At 40.8% G+C, this 26,684-nt stretch overlaps 1 protein-coding gene across 3 annotated transcripts; it reads left to right on the top strand.

Annotated features, from left to right (window-relative positions):
- Positions 1-221: 221 nt before the first annotated feature.
- On the top strand, positions 222-23,137 carry vwc2l (von Willebrand factor C domain containing 2 like). 3 transcript variants are annotated; one of them, XM_075479839.1, is made up of 5 exons: positions 222-931; positions 1,575-1,644; positions 1,730-2,241; positions 15,929-16,058; positions 21,267-23,137. In XM_075479839.1, the coding sequence occupies exons 3-5, from the start codon at positions 1,828-1,830 to the stop codon at positions 21,416-21,418; spliced, it is 696 nt and encodes a 231-aa protein (XP_075335954.1). In that variant the 5' UTR covers positions 222-931; positions 1,575-1,644; positions 1,730-1,827; the 3' UTR covers positions 21,419-23,137. The 3 variants fall into 3 exon arrangements, with proteins under 3 accessions (XP_075335954.1, XP_075335956.1, XP_075335955.1); XM_075479840.1 differs by having other exon boundaries at positions 919-931; positions 1,578-1,644; XM_075479841.1 differs by lacking the exon at positions 1,575-1,644.
- Positions 23,138-26,684: the final 3,547 nt, after the last annotated feature.

Below are 26,684 nucleotides of genomic sequence, written 5' to 3'. Positions count from 1 at the left end.
AAACATGCAAAGAGGCGCATCAGTTTACTGACAGAAATGGGCACGCACACTTTCATAAGATCTAGCCTACCTGCTCAATCTACCAGCTGTTGTTGACAACTGACCTCTCATTTCTCCGTTTGACTTGGTTTTAGCGCTTTTCTCTTGCAAGACGACTTCCAGAAATGTAGTCAGGTATTTGTGCACGGGTTGTGGGATGTTAGTGTTGTGGCTGTGGGTGTCACAGGGAGAACGGGGAGGGGGGGCTCTGCTCCGCTGGTGCAGGACGCAAGAGACAGTCGCTCTCCAAGGTGCTGAAAGTCGGAGCGCTCCCTCCTCAGTCTCGCCTACTGACGATGAATGCAACTTCGACAGCAAAATCCAATGATAACTGGCTTTACTCTCGATTGGTTTAATTTGTACACACTTTAATCCGTGCCCATGTGGATTTTTATTTGTCATGCAACCGCTGGATGTACACACGCATATGTGCAACAAGACCGACCGTCGCTTTCTAGCATTCACCTGCATCATTTGGAAATACTGAATTGACTTCGGATTCTCGGGGAACGCTATATAGGATTTTTTTTCCCGGTCTCTTTTCGCTCTGTGTGTGCCGCATGCCGTTGGACGTGAACTGCGATTTTGTATCAAAAAGGTGAGTCGGATGGGGATAAATATGAAGAAGACCTACTTTTTTGTGGATGTCATTTCATTTGCACTGGAAAAGGGGAAAGCAAATTCCCAAAAGGGTGCTTTTTAATTCCTTTTAAACCACAAAAACTACGGCAAGAAGGGGAATTACAGTTACTCGTGGACCCTATCGAATTTTACCGTGTGGATCGAGTGAAGTTTCTAATAGGAAAGACGACTATCTGTGGTCTGCTCTAGCCCTCTATGCGTTGGGTATCCTGGCTTCACATTAAAAGGATATCAAGCTATATAAACCGCGGTGAGTTTGCCTTTTTTCTTAGTGTACATCACTGTTGTCGCTGGAACTCCAACTGCTCTGACACAAGGCTCTAAAAAAGATTATTTTAAAACCGTATATTCCTCTAACTGCCTGGATTTTTTACGTGTGTTTCCTCTTTCAACTGGGTGAGTTAAATGATTGCGCATTAACAATGTTTCGGGGCATTTGCTCGTGACACGGTTGATTTAGTGCTATAGAGTAGGTTACCATTAAGTCCAATGCAATCCAAGTCATCGGTGTAATTTCTTGATTAAAGCCATTTTGAAAACGACTAAAGCTACCTGTTGTCTTTGATCCTTGTCATAAAGTTTCATATTGTAGTAGCCTATCTATTCGATTTCCTTTTATTGACTGTGGAAATGATAATACACTCCACCAGATTCAGATAATGAATGTCAGAACCGTTCCTTTGTTGTTGTTGCTGCTGTTGTGATTTTGCAAGGGAAGAATCATTTGCATGGGATAGCGCGCAGCCACTACACACGCACATCTGGACCACATGCAGTCCAGATCACAGAGGCTTCTTCTTGTGTTACTGCGTTTGCTTTGATGATGAATGGCATTAACCTGTTGATCAGGCTACGCTGCTAACGAATCCATTTTGTGTCTGTTTTGCCCCTAGTAGAGAAGTGGTTGCAGCAGAGCGAAAGCTTTCACAAGCCGAAAGAAAAAAAAAAGTAGCCTGTTGTAAGGTGAGGTTGGTTTCTGCGAATGTGCGAAACAGCAGCAGTGGAACCTCCATTTGCTTATCTGTTATGATTTTTCTCTCCACCGCAGCCCATGATGATGATGATGATAATGGCAATAATAAAGCCCTGGACGGATCCGGACAGGATACGGGGAGCTTAGAAATGGCATCCACGTAGTCGTGTTGAATGTGGATGTCAATGCCGCGGCGAAGCATGGGCCCTCTCCCCTCGGCCGCCTTCGTCCTCCTGCTGGCCCTGAGCGCCGTGTGTCCGGCCGCTGTGGGTAACCCCGAGGATTACACCGCGGACGAGGCGGAGCGGACCGCCGCTGAAAATTTCGTCTTCGATGACTACCGGGGCAAAGGGTGCGTGGATGACAGTGGCTTCGTGTACAAACTGGGGGAGCGCTTCTACCCGGGACACTCCAACTGCCCGTGCGTGTGCACGGAGGATGGGCCCGTGTGCGACCAGCCCGAGTGCCCAAAACTACACCCTAAGTGCACCAAAGTGGAACACAACGGATGCTGCCCAGAGTGCAAAGAGGTTAAAAACTTCTGCGAGTACCAAGGGAAAACGTACAAAATACTGGAAGAATTCAAGGTAAGACACCAGTTTTACAGGAAGGTCCAGCTTCTGTATTTTTTTTTAATTCAAACTTTTATTTTAAAACGATTCCTTCACATGTGTCTCTTTACAAAAACTCAGCGAAGGTATTGCAGCATTTGCACTAGCTCACATTCCTTTGTCAATCTTTAGAACAGTGTTTCAAGTCAAGCTCTTGTGGTATTATTTTTATTTTTCGTTATACTCAAGTTCTTTGTAGGCTAAGAGAAACCTCTCTGAGGCGCATCAGATGATATGTTTCCAGTGGGGTTAATTGAACTTTTAGACTTTAAAGCCAGCCTATAACAAGGCATTCTTGGTAATTCAGATGTTATCTAGCCTGTTTCATAAGCAATCACACGAACACCCACAAATATACTTGCATGTTCATGATAAGCTGATAAGCCATGTAAAACACAATCCTATACCAGATGTGTTACATTGGGAGCCACTTTTACCATAACAGATGCTATTTATAGTGAATGTAGATCATATATTTTGTTTGTTTTTTTGTGTGTTTTCAACCAATTTTTTGGTCTGACAACAGTCATCTATGATTTTGATGAATAGTTTGAATGAAAAAAACGCAAAAGCAGGATTGGGAGAGGGGTATTGTTTGAATGGGTGATGTTTTGGGTTTTGATTCATTCTTGGCATAATGTAAAAGTATCATCACAATGTGTTTATTAGCTAAGGGCACCAAGATGGCTGCCTCCCAGGGTGATGTCATCCCCACTCCCTGCCTCATCCACTGAACATCCACCCAGCATTACAAAAGTGACAGAAGCTATAACAGTATTTTTAATACGCTGATTTGTGGACACTGAATCATTGCTGGCAGATCCGGTTTCCCTGTGTCTCCTGCAGAGGGTCTTTACCCATCAGACCAGTGTCTCAGCGGTTGTTATGGAGCGTGACAGCACTACTTGATTATAAATGACACTGGGAACATGACAACTACAGTCTGTGTTTAAACTGTTGCTGCCCATGAGGAAATCTCCTGAATCAAATTCCCAACAAGTGGACTGAGGCTGAAAGTGATTGAAATGTAATATGACACTATGTGGCCCAAATGAGGATTTATGTGGTTAATCATGGAATATATCCATGTCTGTGCAAATAAATCAGTGATTGGTTTGGGGTTTGTGCATCCATTACGGTCCGATCTGCCAAACGCTGCAAGTCGAGAAGCCAGTTAAGTAAATTAACCAAGATTATCGCTACTACTTTTTTATTTATATCTGGGAAATGATTCAGTATTGCACATCCGTAAGTAGCAACAGTATGTGGACCTTTGCTCTCAGTATCAAACAACTACAAATATATGTTTCCAGTAACTTCTGACTAATCTAGCACAGCAACTTGGAATCATTCGTCAATACAGAACAGAGGTTGATGGGTTACGTCACATGAACTGCTCACTTCAGGTCTACAACATGGTCTTCTACAACATGTCTATTGGATTAAAGTTAGGGCTTTGACTTTACTTTTGGAGGATGTAATTGCCATGCAAGTGTATTTTTCTCGGTGCATTACCCACTTTTTGTTGAGATTCAGGTCATGAACATGTGTTCTGACATTTTCCTCAAGAGTTTGTCAGTCTAATTTATAGTTATTTGTACTTTCAATGAAAGCAATCCAGCCTGGTCCTCATGTGGCCTAAACCACAATACTACAACCATCACAGATGCAATAAGGTTCTTATGCTGCGATGTAATGTTTTCTTTCTTCAAAGGGAACACTTCTGATTTAAATGAAAAACTTCTATTTTTGTCTTTTTATGAGAAAATTTGCCAAAACGCTTCTGGCTTTTTCTTATGAAACTCTGTGTAGCAATGTTATTTTTGGAGAACAGTGGCTTTATCATTGCTGTTCAGACTCATGAATATGAACATTAGCCAGTGGGAGAGAGGCCTTTGGCTGCCTACAGCCACTGCTGGGTAGTTCAACAGTGGTTCTGAATTTCCTCCGTTATGGATTGTTGGAGTCAAAACTCTAGAGAGATCATTTTGTAAGTTTTTCTCTTCTGATGAGCATCAACAAGTTTGATAATTCTCTGCTTCATCATAAGACCATGACAACTCATTGGGCCCCGTGCAAGAACATTTTCGTATTTTTATTCTATATTTCTCTTACTTTTTTCATCCGAAGGTCTCGTACGAACACACCACGTCAGATTCAACAAACGCTCTTAACTTTGGAAAAAGTGTGTAAACGACCTGCGTAAATGATGAATCCCACCCGTGCGTATTTAAGTGCATGTGCACCAGGATAGTAGATTTGCATACTCGATGCCCAAAATCATACCATATAAGGCTACGCTTGCTCTCTCCTGTGCCAGGACTTGTTGAGTGTTGAGTCATGAGAATGGCATCAAGGCGCAAAAAGAACAACTTTACGGGCTCTGAGACTGAAGTTCTGCTTCCAGAGATCCAAAAAGGAAAATGTGTCATTTTTAGCAGTCAGCAGTGGAATTACAGGACCTGCTAAAGCGAAGAAATGGAAAGCAAACGAGTGCTGTTAATTCTCTGTCACCTGTAGTTCGTAATGTCACCGAAATAAAGAAGAAATGGTTTGATATGAAAATGACTTAAAAATGCGCTCGATGACTGCAACTAAAGCCGTGCAATCAGTTGTTGCCTCATCATGATGGTACTTTGATGGGGCGGTCCATGAGGGGGGTCTTCTGGCACCACACCTTCTGGTCTGCCTGGGCTGGTTCAGGTTGTGGGAGACCCTCGTTCATGGCAATATTGTGCAAAACGCGGCATGCCTTCTCTGGGCTATAGAGCAGTTTGCCCCCCGCTGTATTGAGACACCTGGCCTTCAGCTCACCAATAGTGCGCTCCACAACAGCACGGGTGCCTTGACACGAATATGTGTGCAGTTTATTGCTCCGATTATGTTTGGCAGTCCAGCCACGGCATGAAAGTCCCTCTTAATTTTTACTTGTTGGACAGCGGTGTATGGGAATTTGACGTATCATGGGTGATAAACTGATGAGAGTTTTGATGACCAAGAGAGTGCACGACTCCAATCTCCCTCTGAAAGATTCCAGTGGTCAAAAATCCAAGGGTGGTGATGACCTGGACGTGTGGTGGAATTAGGTTTGATCGGCGTGTTTTTCTCTGGAGTTGTGGCTCTTGCAAGCTGCATATTTGCAGCAGCACAGTCCTTGGCAATCTAAATCGCGATGTCAGCCATTTGTCTGTCTCCGCAAGGATATCTACACGGTCTCTTCCAAGAGCCTGACGCACTAAGGCATCCAAAAGTAACAATCAGCCGCTGGTTACACTTCCCGTTGACCTTGTTATATACAGAGTCAAACTAACCTTCAATTAGTGCATAATTTAAGTCGAACAGAATAATTTCAGCATACTTATGGTGTATAATGTATATATTTATCTATATTTGCTTCAAAGTATTTAAATATACAATTAAATATACAAGCAAACTTGATTGGAAGAACAGGCGGACTATTTTACGAAACTCCTATGACAGCTCTGGATCACTCGTAAATTCTGTTCGTACCTGAAAGAAAATGTAAAATACGAACAAATTGGTGAATGCACAAATTGTCTTAAATCACTCTTACGCATGATTTAAGAACAAATCTGTGCGTATGAACGGTTGTTGCATGAGGCCCATTGTTTTTAAATTAAAGAGCATCTATCCATCCATTTCCTAAACCCGCTTAATCCAACTGTCGGGTCACAGTTGGAGCTGGAGCCTATCCCAACTATCATCAGGCGAGAGGCAGGGTACACCCTGGACAGGTCGCCAGTCCATCACAGGGCCACACAGAGACAAACAACCAAATACACGCTCACACTCACACCTAGGGACAATTTTAGAGACACTAATTAACCTGACATGCACCTAACTTACATGTTTTTGGACAGTGGATGTCTAGGACAACTTATTACACATTATTTACCCACTTCAGTTGACATTATATCATTACAAATATTATGAATGTAATCAATTGATTTGTCATTTAACAAAAAAAAAGAATAAAAATGTTTAATTTTGATCATTAATAAAGCACAAATATGACATATTTGACACTTTGAAATTTGTATTATCCTATTTTTCTTTTAGGAATTGTTTTTATTAAATAATTAGTCACTCAAAAAGAGACAATTGGGTAATAGGTCATGGAAATAATTGCTGGCGGCATCCCTCTTTTTGCACTGCAGCATCCACATAAGGTAAAATAGTGATGCCGTTAATAAGGGGTGTGTGAAATCAGACCATTCAAAACTTATCTACTTAATCTGTACTGGTTGGTGTGTTTGCATGTCTGATAGAATCAAGCTCAGCCTGCATTAAGATGCGAGCCCACAGATTTTGTATGTGCATAAGCCTCGCATTCTAATGTGAGATCAGGTCTATCAATAGTGAAGCTCACCGCCATGCTAACCTTGAGCGAGGAGGCCATGGTAGAAGGCAAATTTCAGCATATTTTAGGGTTAAAGATGTTCTCTCTTTGGTTATAACAGTTTATTAGATGGAAATAAGGGGAGAAGAGATCTGGGATAACAGAACGATCATATCACTCTCTCTAATCACACAAGTAACTGTTTCACAAGAATGGGTGTCCTCATTGAAGACATGAAAGCCTTGGAACCCTGCAGTGTTGAAGGAAAAAGGCCATCAATATGTGCTATGCAGAACCCTGTTCAGGGATGCTGACAGATTAACCTTTGGTGTTTGCCCAATTGGCATTTCCTATGCAGTGATCGTGATGCATTGTGCAGACATATGCATTCCTATTCTGTCAAAAAATAAGCAAAAAAACAAGCTTCTGGAAAGGCTTTATTTCTATGAAGGTTTGTTTTTATTTTCCCTCATACTGAAAATCCCATCATGCAGTTGTTCAGCCTATTACCATGTACGTAGAGTATGGAGTCAATATCATGCATGTTGTTTTGGGTATTCATTCAACACAAAACCGCTGACTTCAGTGGAACGTCAGCCTGTAATTTGTTTAATCTATTTTTCGTTCCCCGGTAGGAACTCCTCCATCCAAGTGTTCTTACTCTTAGAATAACATTCGGATGTAAATTCGGCAAAAGTATATTTTTTGGTTTATTGCACTGTCAGGAACTTATGCCACTTATGTACATGTTTACAATAAGAGGAGAACAGGACCAGTACACACAGCATATCTGAAGTTGTATAGGGTTTCAGTGCAGCTATAGTTAAACACCAAAGCATATAATGTGAGTTCAGATCAAAGGGTTGGGATGTGATCCTATAAGTGGGCAATTCCAGCAGTCTGAGATCCCCTTTAGATGAAAAAGGTATGTGTGCTACAGCAGTTTCAGTGTGTTTTCTGAGTGAGGTAATCGTGGTATTTTAGATTGTTGTTTAATGTTTAATTTCTCCTCAGAGTTTCTTCACAATCCTATAAAACGGTCCAACCCAGTCAAAGCCTGTAGGATTTCAAAGTTTAAAAAAAAACTTGACAAATATGTTCATCTTTATGCCTCTGCAACTGAAATTAATACAAATGAAAGAAAAACGTTGGATTCTATCCTCCCTAGCTTTTAATTGTTCTACTGTATCAATACAGCAAAGGTCTTTTCAGATGTCGATATGCTGTAGTTATTGGCAATGTACTGCAAGAGCACATGCGCTGACAATTATAAGAATGAATTCTAAACAGCATACACACACCCTCACTCTGAGCTGCCCACACATCACAGTAGTTAGTGACTCTTAGTTTTTTCAAAAATGAGAGCAGCCGAAAAAGCTGTAAAACTGACTGCTGAAATTGATTTTCTTATCCATTTTGCCAGAGGGAACAATGATGCCAATAAGTGCAAACAATTCGGTCACAAAGAAGGCTTTGTTTATGAATTGAACTCATAGTCAGCGTTGAGCGTTTCTAGGCAAGCGACTCTCCTTGTTCTCAAGTCTTTTCATTTCTATCTTTGTTTTGGATGATGACTTCTAAAATATTTCTAACTGCACAGCGACAGCTTGCAATTTGGCTGTCAAGGTGCCATTCGTATTAACTGCATGGGGTTAGATTCCTGTGACCTTTGTCCAGCCTTAAAGTATTCCGCATTAACATTTGTCCCCCTAAAGGTTATTTGACTGTTCATTACCTCCCTGCCTTGTCTCCATTTGTCGCAGTGTGAGGATAAGAAGCATGACAGCCAATTCCCTCTAATACTCAGCCATTAAAATGGGGACAACAGGAGTCTTTTCATCACCAAAACATCTGGCAACATGTCTAAATTCGGTGCTCATGTTCCATTTTCTTTTGTGAGTCTGGGCTAAGGCATGACTGATCCTCTTCACGGTAGACCTCATACAAAAGGACTCACTGAAAGCATCAGGAGCTGCAGACTGCACCGAGGGATTCTCTGCAATGTGCTATAGGAACATGGAGTAGTTTTCTTTTGAAATGATGTCTCTTATGTAACACTTCCTCTAAAACGTCTGCATCTGCATCTTCTACCTGAGCTGCTTTACAGACCAATCAAGCAAATGAACCTACAGAGAAAAACCGCAGCGGCTTTGAAATGTTTTATTTTTCCTAAAGCCCAGTCGTGATTGTGAAAAAAACACTGCTGTCTTTCATTTGAGGTTTCTTTAGGTTGTTCTTTAATAGAAAATGCACGAGGCAGTACCTGTGGACACCAACAAACACCTTGGTATGAAAGAAAGAAATATTCTCTGCATAGTTTATCAAGGGGCTAAAAGTAAAGAGACATTCTTACCTATTAATTAGTTGTTTCATACTGAAATGTCTACTGCCAAGTAAATACTCTGTGACACACAGTTACAGGCAATATACAGGTTCCCGATTGCCTGCATTAGGTTTGGGTAACTCCTTCACAACCAGCCATTCCAATTTCTCTACAGACTGAGGTCCTTAAGCATTTAAGAATGAGGTAGTTTTCTCTTTTTTTATTCAGAATTTGCCCGGTTGTAGTCTCTCCATCTTGCCAGCTATAAGAAAGTGTGAGAATAACAGTTCAGTGAATCATATCTTGCCAGACCTTACTTACCACCTACATTAGCATATCATTGCTTGTCATCTGTTTCTCATTTCTTTCATCCTGAGCTGACGAGGCGCCTGTCTACAAAGGAAACGTCGCTCAGATAAGCTGTTTGTGTGTCATAATGGAAACATCCCTCAAGACTAGTCTGGAGCTAGTGAGGCTACTTGTCAGGCTTATGACTTCACCCCAGGATTAACCAGTACAAACAATCGGTAACCAGGACCATCTCCACGCTTGCACAGTGGAGATTAGTTCGTTAGTACATTCAAACTCAATTCTGTTTCTGCACAGTAAATTAGTATGTAAACTTTGTATGCACTACATGTAAATAAATTCACTGATAATTCGTGATGAAAGTTAGAATGATTCATTTTTGTTGTGTTTTCTTAAAAGGTGAAATTATTGTGCCTTTTTATGCCCTTTTCTTTCTTTTTACAATTTGACACATTTTTTAAAGATAATGTTAATCTTTCACGTCATGTATGTCATCGTTTAAGCCGTTAGTGCTTAGCGCTACGGCTAAGAAAAAAAAAAGAAAATAGATAAATGAATAAACCATGTCGAATTATTCCTCAGAAACTTAAATTTCACTTGTCTGAAGTTCAGATACTGAGAGTTGGAACTAATCCCTCTTTGTGGCTCAGTTTCCTCAGTCGTTGAACTGGATGAAGTTGTTAAAAGAGTTTGATAAAAAAAAGTGGTTGCTGCAAATACTCGGTCTTTAGCTTATACTGTGCTCTTATATCCTCTGAGGCTGGTGGTGGATGTAAAACACATGCTCCTCTACAGCTGACAACAGAACACTTCATCAGTCTAGCAGGGTGGATGCGAGCGGATGGGACTTATTGGCCGAGGCTTAGCAGAGGAGGTGGAGTGAACTAAGGAGGAAGTGGAGTGATGCAGTTTTGAAATGAAAATAAGAATGGCTCCTTACATGAGGACCTTTCAAAGAAAGGGGCACGAAAAAACATTCCAGGATTGTGTTTATGCTAAGTTTTACACTTGCTGGTGACCAAACACCCAAACATAAGCTGCCAAGAACAGAAAGCTGCCACTTTCTAGAAAGTGTGAATTATCTTATTACCTCTCTGTAACTTGCAGTTGAGAGTGGTGCAGTGGTTAGAAATCAAGAAGGGTTTTAGTTCAAACCTGCTTGACTGGAGCTTTTCGAGTTCCATTTCCTCCCGTCTTGGACTTAATTTGTGATTTTGATCAGTTTGATAGGCTTGTGACCTGTTCCGAGTGTATATGGCTTCTTGCCCAATGTCAAATGACCCTGCACAATATTTTGTGAGTATTCGTGAGGCGTTTTTAGTTTACCAAGCCCTGATTCTATTTGATTTCTTAAAGTTGTGTTATTTCATTTCACATGCCCATCACTGGCATAGAACTTGAACACAAGCAAAACAATGGAACAAAAAGTCAAAGTCAGAGCTTAAAGGCTGTAACTCAATTTTAGGTAGCCCAACACATTTACAGCAAACTGCCTTTTTATATGTTTCTAATTGTTTTTACTTTTCTGCATCGCATATGCAGCTCTTTGTGCTGATGAATCTCAGATTTATCAGTTGAAATTATCTCTGCTTGATGCTTTTTCCACCTTTATTTCAAAGTCATGAACAAATAGACAAGGCTTAACTGAACACTTCATCTTGGTCTCATTATGGAATAGTTTAACTCTGCCTCAGTTTGTCAAGTTCATTAAAGACATCTGGGCCTCTATATATGTAAATAAACACAGAGTTTGTGACTTATCATTGCAAAACACAATTTCTATCATTCCCTAATGACCAATTTAAGGGCAAATTTACTTAGTCCGGCAGACACACACATGTGGTCGGATATCATAAACAGCGCCCGTGGTAGTGTTCAGATTTGCAATTGAGTTCCGCGAAGTGAACTGATCTACAAGCACAACAAGCTCATCTCGACAAACACCAAAGCATTCCACCAAAAAAAAGAGTAGAGTTGCAAACGAACCACTGATAAACAGGAGCCTGTAATTTACCAGTTAGACAGGCACAGTTTGTTTCTTGTACACAACAACTTGTTTATTTAGATGATCTAAGATGTGCTATTAGGCTCAGATGAAAAAAATAAGACTGTTTATAGTGTCTACTTTGATAAATAAGCTCCTACTTTTGCACAAGTGTAATAGTGTTGAAGAGTCACTGAAGCCTAACCATACTGATGATAACTTTCTAATGCCATTATGGGGTTTGCACCAGGTGCCAAGCGAAATAAAGCGACGTAAATCTGGTCTCTAGTATTTACATTTGCCAAACATATTTTTGATTGTGTTGGGGTTCAGGGTCAGTTAGAATGAAAGTATGCTTTATTTCTCATCCCTTAATTGCTAGTACAGAATAACTAAAGCCTGATTTATGGTCGTCCGGGAAAGGCCACGGAGAGCCCGCACTGTAGACGGAGACTCTCCCGGAGACGCTCAGTCGCTTGCGTGCGTCGGCCAAAATCCTATCTATCCGTCGAGGCGACGGAGACCGCAAGAGTTGTGATTGGTCGGCTACCAACATCATTTTTGGAATCACTTTTCCGGTTTAGCTCCTTCCAGTCACAACAACACCGCCATTTTTGAAAGAGTTTACTGTGTGCCGGTCAACATTTGGTCAAAATTATTTACATTTCAATATCAATAAGCTCCAACTCCAACAACAGTCTTTCTCTCTCGGTCGCCATCGTTCACTGTGAGGAGTGAAACGGAGCTGGAAGGTAAACAATCAACCAACGACTTTCACGATAGATGTCGCGAGATTAGGTCGTCTAGCGTAGCGACGCCTACTGATCGGGAGGTGAATTGCCTTGCGTATCCGACATCCCAACGGTGAACTTCGAAAGGTTTAATAGCCTCTGCGTGACCACGGAGTCAGATTGACGGATAGCGACGGAGTAGCATACCGAGGCCTTAATAGTTCAGTGTTTATGATGTGGGCAACTTGCTGAATTAAATTGCAACAGATGGTTTAACAGACACCGACCTTGAACAATAGCTGCCATTGTAACTTGGCATTGAAATTAATTTAAAGTCTTGATATTTGTCTTTAAGGGGTGCACAGTGGTTAGCACTGTCGCCTCACAGCAAGAGGGTTTGAATCCCAGCTGGGGCCTTTCTGTGTGGAGTTTGCATGTTCTCCCTGTGCATGCGTGGGTTCTCTCTGGGTACTCTGGCTTCCTCCCACCATCCAAAAACATGTAAGTTAGGTCAATTGCTGATTCTAAATTGTGTGTGCTTGAGTGTGAGCGTGCATGGTTGTTTGTTTCATTTGTCTCTGTGTCACCCTGTGGTGGACCGGTGAACTGTTCAGGTATACCCTAAACCAGTGTTTCCCAACCCTGGTCCTCAAGGCACACTGCCCTGCATGTTTTCCATGTTTCCCTGCTCCAGCACCTGATTCAAATGAATGGGTCGTCCTCAGCCTTCTGGAGAGCTTTAAGACCTGACCCAATTATTTGAATCAGGTGTGCTGGAGCAGGGAAACATGGAAAACATGCAGGGCAGTGTGCCTTGAGGACCAGGTTTGGGAAACACTGCCCTATACAATCGACCCTGAATTTGATTAAGCAGACGTAGGAAATGGGAAATGGATGGATGGGTGGATGGTGTTGTGGTGGTCAGCCCAGCCGCAACCTTGTATTAGAGAAACTTAATGTACATTGAAGTATCACAGATGTATGATTAATACTAACACAAGGACGGAGAGCGGAATAATAAGGCCAAGTTCAATGTTTCATTTCAGCATGGATTTAATTATTTTTCTACTTGGTTTGAACAAATGAAATGTAGTTTTAATCATAACATTGTTTACATCATTGCTACTTGTGCTGTTTTAGTTTCAGTGCATGTAGACTCCAATTAGATTCCATTAGAATCCGAGGAGGACATCTTCCTTTTCTCTATGTCACTTAATTCAATCTGGCAAAATGGGCAGCTAAAGTCACATTGAATAATGCTACCATAGCCCTTTCACTTATTTCTACATTAACTCCTATTTTGACCTGAGGTGCTGTTCTTTAGTTGTAATTCCTGTGTCAGTATTGCTGGAATCGTTGCAAGTGTTACAAGTACATCCCGAAATTCCAAAAAAGTTGGGATGCACTGTAAAATGCAGGTTAAAACAGAAGGCAAGAATTTGCTCATCTTGTCATACTACAGTGTATTTACTATAGAATACAAGAATTATATATAACGTGTAAAGTGAGACATTTCAGTGTGTCATGAAGAATGTTACCTCATCTTAAGTTTGATGGCAGCAACATATCTCAAAATACTTGGGACAGAGGCATCTAAAGGTTGGAAAAGTAAGCGGTTCTAAAAATAAACAGCCGGAGGAACGGATTGCAACCAATTAGATTAAATGAAAAACCATGACTAAGGCAGAGCCTCTAAAAGTAGCGATGTGCAGAGGTTCAGCATTCTGCAAAAATCTACATCTACAAAATGTGGAACATAAGATTGGCAATTCTTTAAATATTTCACCATCTAAATCAAAATCATCAAATCAAATGTATTTATAAAGCACATTTCAATGTACAAACAATTCAAAGTGCTTTACATAAAATAAAAGCATTGCAGCAGGGAGTGGAAGAAGCATTAAAAATACATAAAAGAATATAAAGAGAAACAGATAAAATAATTTAAATGAATTTAAAAACAAGCAATAGTCAAGATAAGTTAAAAGATATTTCATGCATAGACACATGAGAACAGAAATGTTTTTAACCTGGATTTAAAAATGTCTACATTTGGTGAAAGTTTAATCTCCACTGGCAGTTTGTTCCACTTGTTTGCAGCATAACAGCTAAATGCTGCTTCTCCATGTTTAGTCTGGACTCTGGACTGGACCAGCTGGCCTGAGTCCTTGGATCTAAGAGCTCTGCTGGGTTTATATTCTCTGAACATATCACATGTATTTTGGGCCTAAACCATTCTGGGATTTGTAAACCATCAGCAGGCTTTTAAAATCTATTCTGTGACTGACTGGAAGCCAGTGTAAAGATTTCATAACTGGTACATATAATTATCAAAAGGTTCTGAAGAAAGAATCTGAAAACATCTCTCTATGCACGAGACACGGACAGAAATCAATGGTGATTGCCCGTCATCTTTCCGCCCTCCATCTTTGTGCCATCCACAAATGCAGGTTAAAGCTCTATAATAGAAGAAGTCAGATGTGATCAACAGGATCCAGACAAACAGACAGACGTCTTGAGAGGCCTTATAGTGCTTAGAAGTTATGGTGGCTTCCTTTGTGATGTTGTGAACAATGCTTGCACTCAGAGTGAACTTTATTGTTTGAACCCTCCTGGGGAGGGTAACAATTTTCCTTTATTTGTACACAATCTGTCTGACTGTGCAGTCCAAACTCTTGAGAGAGGGTTTTGTAACCGTTTCCAGGCTGATGAGCATCAACAATTCTTCTGAGGTCCTCAAAGGTGTGCTGTGCACGTGCCATGACACACTTTCACAAAGAGAGAGAATTTTCTTTCTCACCCCATAGTCTTCCCATTGAAGGAAAAAACACTCAGCTCTCATTTCACCTTCAAATCCTTGAGGTTCACATACTTTTACATTATGCAACAGTGACAATGATTTTTTTTTCAATATATAAATAAATCATCCAGTATGATACTTTTAGGACATGAATGCTAATCTTTAGCTGTTTATATCGTTCTATAGAACTTTTTAAAGGGTTCACAACATGTCAGGCACCACTGTATGCGTCTTGAACCTCCCTGGAGTCTCCATTGGTTACCTAGCAACCAATAAAGCAAGATGATTGCAACAGAGACAGTGATAGACCTCTCAGGCAAGTGTCTCTTCAAGATAAACAGTTTAATTAATCCCAAAGAAAGGCATATTATCGGGCAATTTAATAATCTTATGGACATATTTTATATGGACAAATTGGTTGGCTTTGCCAATTAACTGTTATGGAATACAATTTTGCCAACTGCAATTTATGGGATAGTTTATCATAAATCATCTGAACCGTGTTTGGTCCCATGACCTGCTCTCTGCACATGTTAGCCTACCAATAAAAAGGCCAAGAAAGAGGTTATCAAATATGAAGCATTTGTAGCCTCTAACATTCGTTCAGAGCTCTGAGCTCCTGATAAGAGGCCCAGTGAGGAGAGGTCCTCAGAAGGCTGTTTACCACGATGAGCAGAAAAGAAAATGTAATATGATGAACGGTTGACCTTTTGTGATTTAGACAGTTTGTATTTTTGAACCCCATGTAATCATGTTACAGTTCATTTTCCGGTCAAGAGACTTTGTAAAGATAGTCGAGTAAGAGGCAGCAGCAGCACAGGGAGCAACACAGCTCTGATCGACATGTTGAAGAGGTGGTTAGATAAGCCGCCGTTGTTTTCCGTTTGCAGTTTCCTGAGGCAGGCCAAAGCAGAATTTTGTTCAAAAAGACTTGATTAGGAGTTTGTTAAGATGCAAGGACCTTTATAAAGATGGGCTATAAGGTTAATTATGTTCTTTGTTTATGAAATGCATACGAGAGAATTTGTTTGGCGATATGGGTGCAACCTGATGATTTCACTCACCAGTTGTAACATGCACATATACACATATGCACACGGTAAGGTGAAACCAGCTGAATCGTCTGACCCAGATTCCCCGTCTCTGTTTCCCACAGCCGTCGCCCTGTGAATGGTGCCGCTGCGAACCAAATAACGAGGTGCACTGTGTGGTGTCCGACTGCGCCGTCCCAGAGTGTGTCAACCCTGTGTATGAGCCGGAGCAGTGCTGTCCCATCTGTAAAAACGGTAAACGCTCACCTCCACTGGAATTTGGTGTCGATTTTTCAAAAGTCATTAAGTGTTCATTAAACCAGTGACAGCAAGTTTATCTGTGCTATCACCATTTGATGGTTGCACCTTTAGAAAATAAGGATGTAATTGATGTTATTATGAATTAAAGTTATTACCTTGGGCCCGTTATACACTAATGAGCAGTACTAGTTTTAATTATAAATGACACACTAAGCAGAGTAAACATTAGCACACTGATTAAAGGCACGGTAGGAGGGACTAATGGGTCCTTGGAGGGCCTTTTATCTGCCAGTGCCCTGGTGCCCTTGTCACACACAGCCAATCCCTAAATTAGAACTATAGGATTCCAATGGTTCATTGACCATTTACAAGGTGAGGTGGGTGGCCTCCCTTTGGCAGAACCAATCCTGAGGGACAGATGGAACTTTATGAATAAAGTCCCGTAACTGCACATTTGCAGTTGAAACCCGTCTGGAGTGTTCAATAGCAAAGGGCGCTTTGGGTAATATTGAATTCAAATAATTGATTTGATCTTTTTTTTTCCTTTTTAAGTTTTCCTGTACTCAAATGAGAGCCTGATAACTAAATAAATTTAATTCTGTAACGCCTTTTCATTATGTAGATCCAGTTTGTGAAAGGACAAACAAAAATGTTAATTTTGCCAAAACTACACACGTTTTCGGCTGCACTTAGTCTTAGTTCACTACCATTGCATACCTACTCGTATTTCAACATCACTGCATTCACACAATAACACATACAGTAACAGGGCAGGAGAACCTGCAAGAAGAGAACTAATCCAGGCTGACAGGACACAGTGACACCCTTTGGCATTTTACGGTACGCCTGCTGTTTCTAGGTCCCCCAAGGGTGCGTGGTAAGACTCTGGCATCAGGATAAATCTGTACATGAGTGGATGGCTGAGAGCTTTGGGGAAAGGACAGTGAGGGGTCTCTGTTTAGCTCTCAGTTCTGGCCTGGGGACAAGGGACTTAGGAATGAAGATATCTAAATGTGCTTCAGTTACTCATGCAGTCAGTGCGAGACCAAAGCTGGCAATTTCCTTTACGTTTAGAGCTGTTCATTTCCAATAATCACATAGATGGAGAAGAAATTTCACTCGACCAAGGACAAATGAGCTGAGAGCTGGGAACAAATAACATAAGTACTTCTACGTATGTCCAAAGCACAACAAACAGCCCATGCACTACAATTTTTTGTCTACTTGGGGGTTTAGAACATGACCTCACATGAAAAGGGAAGTCTAGATCACCAAAAAAATAAATGTGTTCCAAGGAAAGTCTGTATTTTATGCCGAAATATCTCTGGGTCTAGCTCTGGCTCCACGATGGACACCTTTGTCTATAATCCTGAGTGTTTTTTCTTTCACTAATTTGTAGGGATCATTCCTTTTCTATTTCTATCTCTGACCACATTACAATCCAAGTCTGCCACTGAAAAAAACAAGAAAGACAGAAAGAAAGACAAGAAACGTAGGGCTGAGGAATCACAGAATTTCCCATTAACGTCCTGAAGCCTAAACAATTTTAGTCTTTTACACTGTTTTTGGCAACTGCACCCCTCCTAAAAAAATAATGAATTTCAAGTGATCCAATGACGTGGCAGAAAATATCTGAAATCTGTAGTTTTAGGCGAGTCGCTGCAATTCATTTTGGCAAAATTGTAAAAAAAAAAAATAAAAAAAAAAATAAAAAAATAACAATTAGTAGAACTTTGATCACCTTATTTCTGTCATATTTTATGTCAGAGGACTTTACACTTCATGCAGCTTACGTACACTTACACTTTATCATTAGTGCGATCCAATAGAACAGCTATGCCATGAAATCTTGAATCAATTTTTTATTTTGTTAACAAGGTGATCATTCTACTTTATGTTTACCATTGAGAAGACAGTGCATGGGGATGATGGCAAAATGTTCTGTTGCTTTTGAAGTCTTTCTAATAATTGATTCACAACTCCTAACCTGAATTGTGAATCAATTGAATGGAAAAACATTTCAGAAAAAAAAAAAAAATTGTCATAAGAATTTTGTCATAGTTGGCACAATTGCCGAAAGAACACAAGGCTTAGCAGTGAGGAGTTTTATGTGAATAGGTAATGCATTTTGAAGCTCTGTTTTGTGCTTGCAGAATTACAACAATCCCCCAAATCATTTTTATTACTATCATCATCATTATAGTCTGTAAAATGAGGGACTGCCTAAAATTCACTAAATGCACAAATGACAATTGCGAAAGCCTTTAGGCCCTAAGGTCCCCAACCTCTTATATGACCCATTTTAGCATTTTTTGTGTTAATTTGACTATATTACTGTAAATTATATAGCTATAAAAATATTTAATGTTAGATTAGAAGACATTCATAGGCAATTCATGATAAATGGTAACAACTGTAATTTGTAAACAGTTTATAGGGGGCTTACAACCAACTGCCTGATATTCACCATGACCCTCTTGTGCCACCAGACCAGCTTCGACCACTTAGGGCATGGACACAGGACTTAGGGCTGTGTGGTGCTCAAATGAGAGGCTGTTGAATCTGCCAAAGAACTACTTAGAGGAAGCTTCAGCTAAATGTCCACACTGCATTTGCCCCGCTCACAAACAAGTGAAAAGTCTGAGTAGATTCTTTCTAAAATTGGTAAAGAAAAGCTGTGCCTTAACTGTTAATAGAAGTGGAATCGATTAAACACTTGGCTTAAATGAATCACTGATTTAGTACTACTTTGGGTTCAAATTGGGCTATGTGTGGTTGAATAGTCAACCTTTTGTTAGGGCATCTGTGACTATATTTCAGCATCTAAAGCATATTTCAATATTTAGAAAAAATGAAATAAAATCAACTCAATTTAGCCTTTCTACCTTGATATACTTATGTCTTAAGTCTCACCAAAAAACCCATGCTACTTTCCTTTATTAAGACGGAACCTTTGTGCTGGTCTTCTTGGAATTTCACCCTGAAAACAGAGAGCAGAAGGCAGCACAATTGAAGAGTCACCCTGTGGGAGTATTTATCTCTGAGCTCCACATTCTTTGAGTCCAACTGATTCCGCTTTAATCTTTATCTTGAATTATATACTATAAATTCATCAGGGTCTGTGTAATCATATAATTCTTGTGATAATGTGTAAAAGACTTGAGAATGGTTGGTATTTTCTAAGTATTATAGGATTATACCATTTGAAGATTTTCCATGCGTGCTTTTTTTTTTTAAGCTGACATATGTATCATAGAGTGGGATAGCAACAGAGTGATATTTGGGTAACATATTCCCTTTGAGAGAAATAAGTCATAATATGCATTCACTTTCTAAACCGTACAGGACCACATATCCTGTGCATGGTTAAAGGAATATAAATCTGTCTCCAAACCTATCTGGCTGTAAACAGCATCACTTGGCAGCAGCACTGGTCACACTCATCCCATATCAACCTTTACCGAGTTTGTCCTATAACCTGTGCCAGGTGTCCAGAGGTCGATCAATGAGTTAAGACTTGGCAAGTACTTTCAGTGTCTCCTGTAAGCTCAGATCAAAGGGCTTTTTGTCAGGTCCAAATAGAGGATGACATATCTACACTGAGGCAAAGGCTGGGATTACCTGGTAGCCAACATCTCCTTTTGTCTGTACCTCATGATTATTTGTGCACTCTTGCACCTAATTGTCACTCATAAGCAACTCGCATTCTTTATCAGGAGTTACTGGACCCACTCCAGGTGCAAGAAAAAAACAAAAAAAACGTGTTAAAGACCATGTAAAATATGGGTTAAACATTGAAAAAAACCACCAAAAACCAGAGGTGGTACTGATAACACTGAGGTCTCCGGCATCCAAGTGTTACTAAAAGCACACACCACACCAGAATCAGAAAACTGAATGGGCATAAAAGAGAATTCAGTCTTTATAAAGTCTACTGCGGCACATGAAAATGTTTTTCATGAAAGGTGGTTGACTGTCTTTTACATGCCCAGCAAGGAGTTACCCCACACTAAATCAGTTTCACAGCCACACCTAAATATCTGTGTCCATTGGCTGTGGAAACTGCTGTATCTGCAAGAGTTATGGGACATACGGGTTTTTACGATAAGTCGTAGAGGACTCTTGACTCTGGCAGGTTTTACAGAGCTGAATACTGAGAGCGATCCCAAGTCACCTTCACACCAATTGAGTTGCTCATTACTTTGTTTAAATTAATACAACTAGGGTGAATTCCTTCAACTTATTTAGCTTCTTAGTCTCAAAAAGGTCAGGGACAGATGCACAGCCTCTATCATGGATTCATTGTGCATGCCCGCTTTTATCATATCCAGGGTCTCAGGGCGGCTGGAGCCTATACTAGCCATCATCGGGCGAGAGGCAGGGAGCGCCCTACACAGGTCATCCATCTGTCACAGAGCCTTAAATCTCCCTGAGATGGACATAGACAAATTAGCTGTATTATTTTCAAGGGGAATTTCCCCGTAACTGCACTGCATTCTAACAAAGGTAGCGGCATTATTGGCTTCTCTGAAAACAGATTACCTAGGCTAATCTGCTTCTGTGTCTGGCGAGATTATCAAATACATGGGTATGACGTGTACTTTGGTGGTAACACAACGCATTTTAGAATTAAAGAATCTTATCAACAAGAAGGGATCCACAGAGGTAAATCCCGCAGAGTTTAGAGGATGAATCGGATGTCACAATTAATCCGAGTATCGCTTTGGATGTCTTTGGAAATAAACTGTAAAGAATTGCTGAGGAGTTCTGTGGCTTTTTTTTCCCCCTTTTTTCTCCATATACAGAAGCAAAGTGATTAACACCATCCTCCCTGTGCCCTCTCAGAGCAGCTTTCTCCCTCTTCCTCTGCCTCTCTCAGCTCTCCAGCCTCTCTGAACTGCCAAGCCAGCGCCTGGCAGGCTTCTCTGCTCGCAACGCATTAGGATGCAAAGCGCTCCATGTCGAGGGAGAAGGGGAGACTAACAAAAGCGCTTTAGTGTTGCAAAAACAAGCCCATCGGTGCATGCCTGTGAAAAGATCTGTACGTCTGCTTTGACTCCCCTAACTCCCTGCAGCTCTCTGCATCACTCCACCACCCCTCTGCAAAGAGAAGCTCTCAGGAGAGAAACATCCATTTCTTGTCGTTCTAAATTCCTTATTTCCTGTCTCTCTTCCCCTCTTCCCTCCCTTCCCATGCGGCAGGTCCAAATTGCTTTGCTGGAACAACAATCATCCCAGCCGGAATTGAAGTAAAGGTGGACGACTGCACCATCTGCCGTTGCCACAATGGAGACTGGTGGAAGCCGGCGCAGTGCTTGCGGCGGGAGTGCCTCAACGGCCAGTCGTTGTCATAGAGTGACTTCACGAGACGGTGGATAAGCTCAGGCAAGGCTCTGCCGACTGCGCCATTTTGTATGATTGACAGGGCAGGAGCACAATTCCTTAAAAAAAACAAACAAAAAAAACATTTTAAGATGGAGACAGCATAGAATCGAAGAGATGATCTCACAAGCTTCACACAAATACAAATTTAGCCCGTGAGAAGATGATGGAACTTGTCACGGCTGTTTCCACCCTCAAGTTTTACTCGTCCTATATAGTTTGAAAAGTTGACTTGCTTGACTTGCTGCTGTCACACAGAAAGTTTCTAAGCTCCCCGAACTCTTTCCTAACCACTGGCAATGCTCTTATTGCTCATGTCATCTTCTGTATGTATGTCATCAGCTTGTTATACGAGTATGTCACAACCACGTAAATGTTGTAGATTTCCAACAGCAGGAAAAAGCAAACCGAAAGCACACTTTACAGCGCTTCTGTTTTCTGGTCAGAGTAGGTTTGACCCACGCAAATGTGCTTGAGTTTCATAACTTCCCTCGAAGAGCTTGTTTACAAAATGCACATAACATAAATGTTTGTCTTCATAAGATTTTTTTTTTTTTTTTTAAATCACTGTGGCAGTTGCTCACCTGTACCACTTACAAGATGCTTCTGTCATATTTCCTGAACTGTAATGAAACCTCCCCAACACTTATTTATTAACATATCATTGTTTTTGACTCACGTCTGTTTAGTAGCAACACAAACTAAATGTGTTTGTAGCACCAAGTGTAGCTGAAGAGCAAGCAAGGAGATAGCCACTCCCAACCTTGGAGTAGCAGGAACTACATCAGAAGAATGTCGAACCTTTTCCAGATGAGTTGGTTTTATCGTTTTCTCTGAGGTTCAGATCCTCCAAAACACCCCCACTACCTAACTGCTTGAACGGTTAGTGAGCCAAGAGCAGCCCGCTTTAATTTTCCTTAATCAGGAGTATTCTGTGATAAATCATCCAGCTGGATGCTTGGCGCTGCTGCAGCCTGCACGCTGGGCACATTCAGCAAGAACGAGCAGACAAAAGGAGGGAATCTGCATATGGCAAAATGCTTTTAAGCTGCATTCACAAGCATAATGTCCATGTGAAAGTACACGCGCACAACATTCAGCCACAGTCCAAGGCACAGTATGTTACTCTGCACCCACTGACGCACTCAATCCAATAAATAAGGCTTGTTAAGATAGAAAGCTGTTGCATATATTACAGTTTGCATAACAGGATTTCAGTCCCTCCCCTCCTAAATATGTCAGAATGCTTCAGCCAATGCAGTGTAAATTTGGCCATTGTTATAGCAACCAGACCACCTAATGTATTGCTTTGACAATTTTTCAGATCAGGGTGGTTGTCGAGTGGTCCACGTCTGAAAGAAAAAGCACCCAAACGGCCCCCAAAACACATTTTTGAGATGATAAATACTATTCGTTAATTCGAAAGGTGAATTTCCGTAAGCTCATGCCATTCTTCACTAGAATTCTTTCCATTTCCAGAAAATCCGTTCCCGTTAACCTTTCAGACCCTATTTCTGCGCAGTGATGGATGGGCTGCTTAATAGCAGCTCCCGGCACTCTGTAATGAGAGAAATGAACATAGGATAAAGAGCAATGACTAAAGAGGTGCATTATCTTAAAAAAGGCACCAAAAACTAATTTTGGAAAATTCTCATCGCCTGCTGCGTAACTGCAGCGCATGTGCAGTGGATGCGCTGCACATGTGCATTATTTGAGCAAGTTCAGTCACGGAGACAACAATACAGTTTGCATCATTTTAATAATTTAGCTGCAGTGATTTAGTATCTTTCATTGTGCAAAGACAGACCTCATCTATCTGGCTTGATGTCTGCAGGCTCATAAAACAAACCTGACATGAATGGTTTATCAGTCCAGACTTTAGAATTATTAAAAAGGGATTCATTAATCTTAATCACTCTAAATGCCACATAATTATTGAGCTTGTACATGTATCCAGAAAGGGAAAAAAAAAAAAAAAAAATTGTTTTAGTAGGTTGCAACAGAGACAGATGGAGGAGCGAGTGTCAGTTGACAGGGCTCAAAGGCATTGCTGCCACCACAGATGCCTTACTGCTACTGTTGCAGATAAGAGTCACAATGCATGGCCTTTGGCTTCTCACAGAATGAACAGCCCAGACTGCTTTAAGAGCTCGTTTGTTTCACTTCACTGTGCAACGCTTTACTCTTACGTATTGCCCCATACTGTTTATTGTTTTATCCTACGACATTCCAGAAAGAGCCAGTGGGGTTCAACAGGACTACGAAGACGGGTACAATTAATTTACAGCTGAAACTGCAGAGGCCGGATCTAAAAATACTCAGTGGCATTTGGAAGAGGTAGAGAGGGGAAAGAAAAAAGAAAAAAAAAGAGAAGCAGCAGATATCATTTTGAAGCTAAAGCAGCTCTGTCCTCGTGGCAGCGTGACATTTTAACTCATCGTACTGGTCATTTTGATACACGCTCCTCAAAGGCTTCTGATATGCGCTGCACTTAGCAAGCTGTACTCGGTGAGCAATGGCTGCTCATTTTCTTAACTGCTCTCATTGGCTGAGAGGAAAAAGTAGGTTTGCAGAGGTCGAAGTGGTTGCCCATAGAAAGTTAAGCAGTCAATAAACAGTTCCAGAGAGGAAAGGAGGAATTTTGTTTTAGCAGATAGAATGCAGCAGGACTGCACAGGTTCACATATTGCTCTGGACTTTACTCCAATAACCATTCTAGAGAAAGAAGCGGAATGAGTTTGAAACCACAAGCATTACATAAAAGGTAAAGGCTGTGAGAAAGAAGAGGTTACCTTTTAAAAACCGCACGAGGCGTCATGCTACAATGCACTGTGTGCATTCAAAACAGAGGAAATTACGTTTCACTTTGCAAATATGCGAAAGGACAAATGAGCTGTGCAGTCTGTTGTTTTTTTACATTTTCTGCCAAGAAGCTTGAGTCTTCATGTCCGTCTGTGAATGTTCTATTCAAATGACCCCACCTGTTCCCTCCCCTACATCATAAAAAACAGCTGGCTTGTACATGGGCATTTTTTTCAGGTACACCGTTTGCTTTTCTCATGAGACACCGACTAACTGTAGCTGGAAACTATGAAAGATTGTGTTTGTTTTTGTTTCGTTCCCCTTCTGTCATTTCTTTCATCAGCAACAAAACTGTTACATAAAGTGTGCCTGAAAACCAACACAGATGTGGGAAGAGAGAAACACTGTTATTATACAATCAATTGTATTATTCTGAGGGAGCACCATGGGTTTGTTAATGTAGGACTCAAATATGAGGTTACCTTTTATTTCTGCTTAAAATCAAGAGCATCTTTGATTGTATACGAATTCCTTCTCACGGAAATTCAACCTAAACTGTACAATAAAGGGTCCAAATTTCAAAAGACAACCCTTGGTGCTCCACGTGTTGTTCATATGTAAATATCTTCAAACGTAAAATGTGTATTCTGAAATCAGAGGTGGAGTCAAAAAAAAAAAAAAGTCATGAGAAATAAGAAAATGTGTATTATTCACTGAGACAAAAATATTTTGTTAAATAGACTTGAAAAGAGGTGTTATTCAGCAAAAGTGAGTGTGGATTCTTTATTATTTTTGTGTGTCTTTTTCAACAGGAGAACGTTGACATTTCTAGACACCAGATTGCTTGAAAACACTAATAACTCCCAACAGCTATTAACGGTGTAAAATGCAGTGTTTTTTCCCCCTCTCTTCTTTTTTTTTTACTGAGTAACAGCTCGTGGAGATTCGGCAAAAACCCAGAGGATGCTGTGGGACAAATCTCCTTGAAAAAAACAAAAAAAAAAAAAAAAAAAAAAAACAATTCACTGAAACGGAACACAAGAAAACCCCAGGTACTGTGTCGATAAACGGAGCGTTTCACAGTAAATGAAAGCACATCATTTTCCTGCTTCATGGTTATGTGAGAGCAGGACTAAGAAGACAGTGGTGCTTAAAGGTTTTGTAATGCTTACTGAGTTCAAGGGCATTACTCACTGGTTCATTCCTCCATTCCATTTCATTACAAGTTAGCCCAGGCTTCCATCTGGTCCACACTGCTAATTGCCTTCTCCCACCTCCTACCATGGACAAGAAAAAGGAAGCAATTTTATGCAGCACAAAGCAATCAATAGCAATTAGCTGCATCCCCGACTAATCCCGCTGAAAATGGCATCTTGGGAGACGGCCAGTGAAGGACCTCTTAAAGCACACATACCTGAAAAAGTTTAGCTTTTTCTCCACAGCAAGTGCCAACGCTGTGATGGAACAATTAATTGCTTTGTTTTCCTGTTCTACACTCAATATTGACTTTCCATCAATCTTTTTCCAGGACCCGCTGTTTGCTTTTGTATCAAAGTATCTCTTTCTGGTAAACACATGCATATTATGGGAAGTAATTCCACTCTAAAAAACATTCATTAGATACTGAAACGCACAACAAATTTATTTCAGTGTGACACGAACGGCAAGAAAATTAAAAAAATAAACCTTGACGATGATGAAACTTCAGCAACAGATGAAAGGGCTTAAAGAGAGCCGAATATCGACAAATGGGAGGTTGTTGCATAGGCAGTGATGCGGATGCCAAGGAGTGTTGTTGAGAAGAAGCAGCGAATTACAATCTAATTCAATCCAACTTCAGTCAATCTAACTTCCAACCACAACGTAGAGACATGAGTTTCCTCTGCCGGAGCTCAGCTCCCTGTGAGGCAGGATGAGAGGTCTGGTCCAGATACTTCCATGCTGCACATCAAACAGTTAAACAGCTATGGTGGTTTAGGCTGTGACCTGGACACCTGTCTGTGGATGTCTCCCGGCAAGTGGAAAACTCATTAAATACCGCATGCAGAAGCCCACAATGTCAGAGCAATTATATAATGTATACACCCTGGCCTGGAAATGTCTGAGCTCATCCAGTAAAAGCCGAGGCACTAATGATGCGAGAGGCACCTGCACTGCCTTATTTACCCTGCAGCTCCTGTGACCCCTGCCTGGAAAAGTGGCCGGGAATGGAAGGATGGTGTACTTTGACCTGAAATAACAAAACAGGAACTCTACAATTAGCGAGCAGCATGAAGTTTCGAGCAGATTACTTTGAAAGTGGTCAGCTGTTGAATACAAATGACTTGGCACGTGTACTTAGTTGCATTTGTTATCCATGGGATTACAAAAAGCTGAATCCCATCTGAATAATTTAGGATTATTTCAAAGTCAAACACTGCACATTTTACCCCAGAT

This window comes from Odontesthes bonariensis, chromosome 12 (assembly GCF_027942865.1).
Source record: "Odontesthes bonariensis isolate fOdoBon6 chromosome 12, fOdoBon6.hap1, whole genome shotgun sequence".
Taxonomy (NCBI): Eukaryota; Metazoa; Chordata; class Actinopteri; order Atheriniformes; family Atherinopsidae; genus Odontesthes; species Odontesthes bonariensis.
Note: the sequence above shows the minus strand (reverse complement) of the source record. Positions and strands in the feature narration are given on the sequence as shown.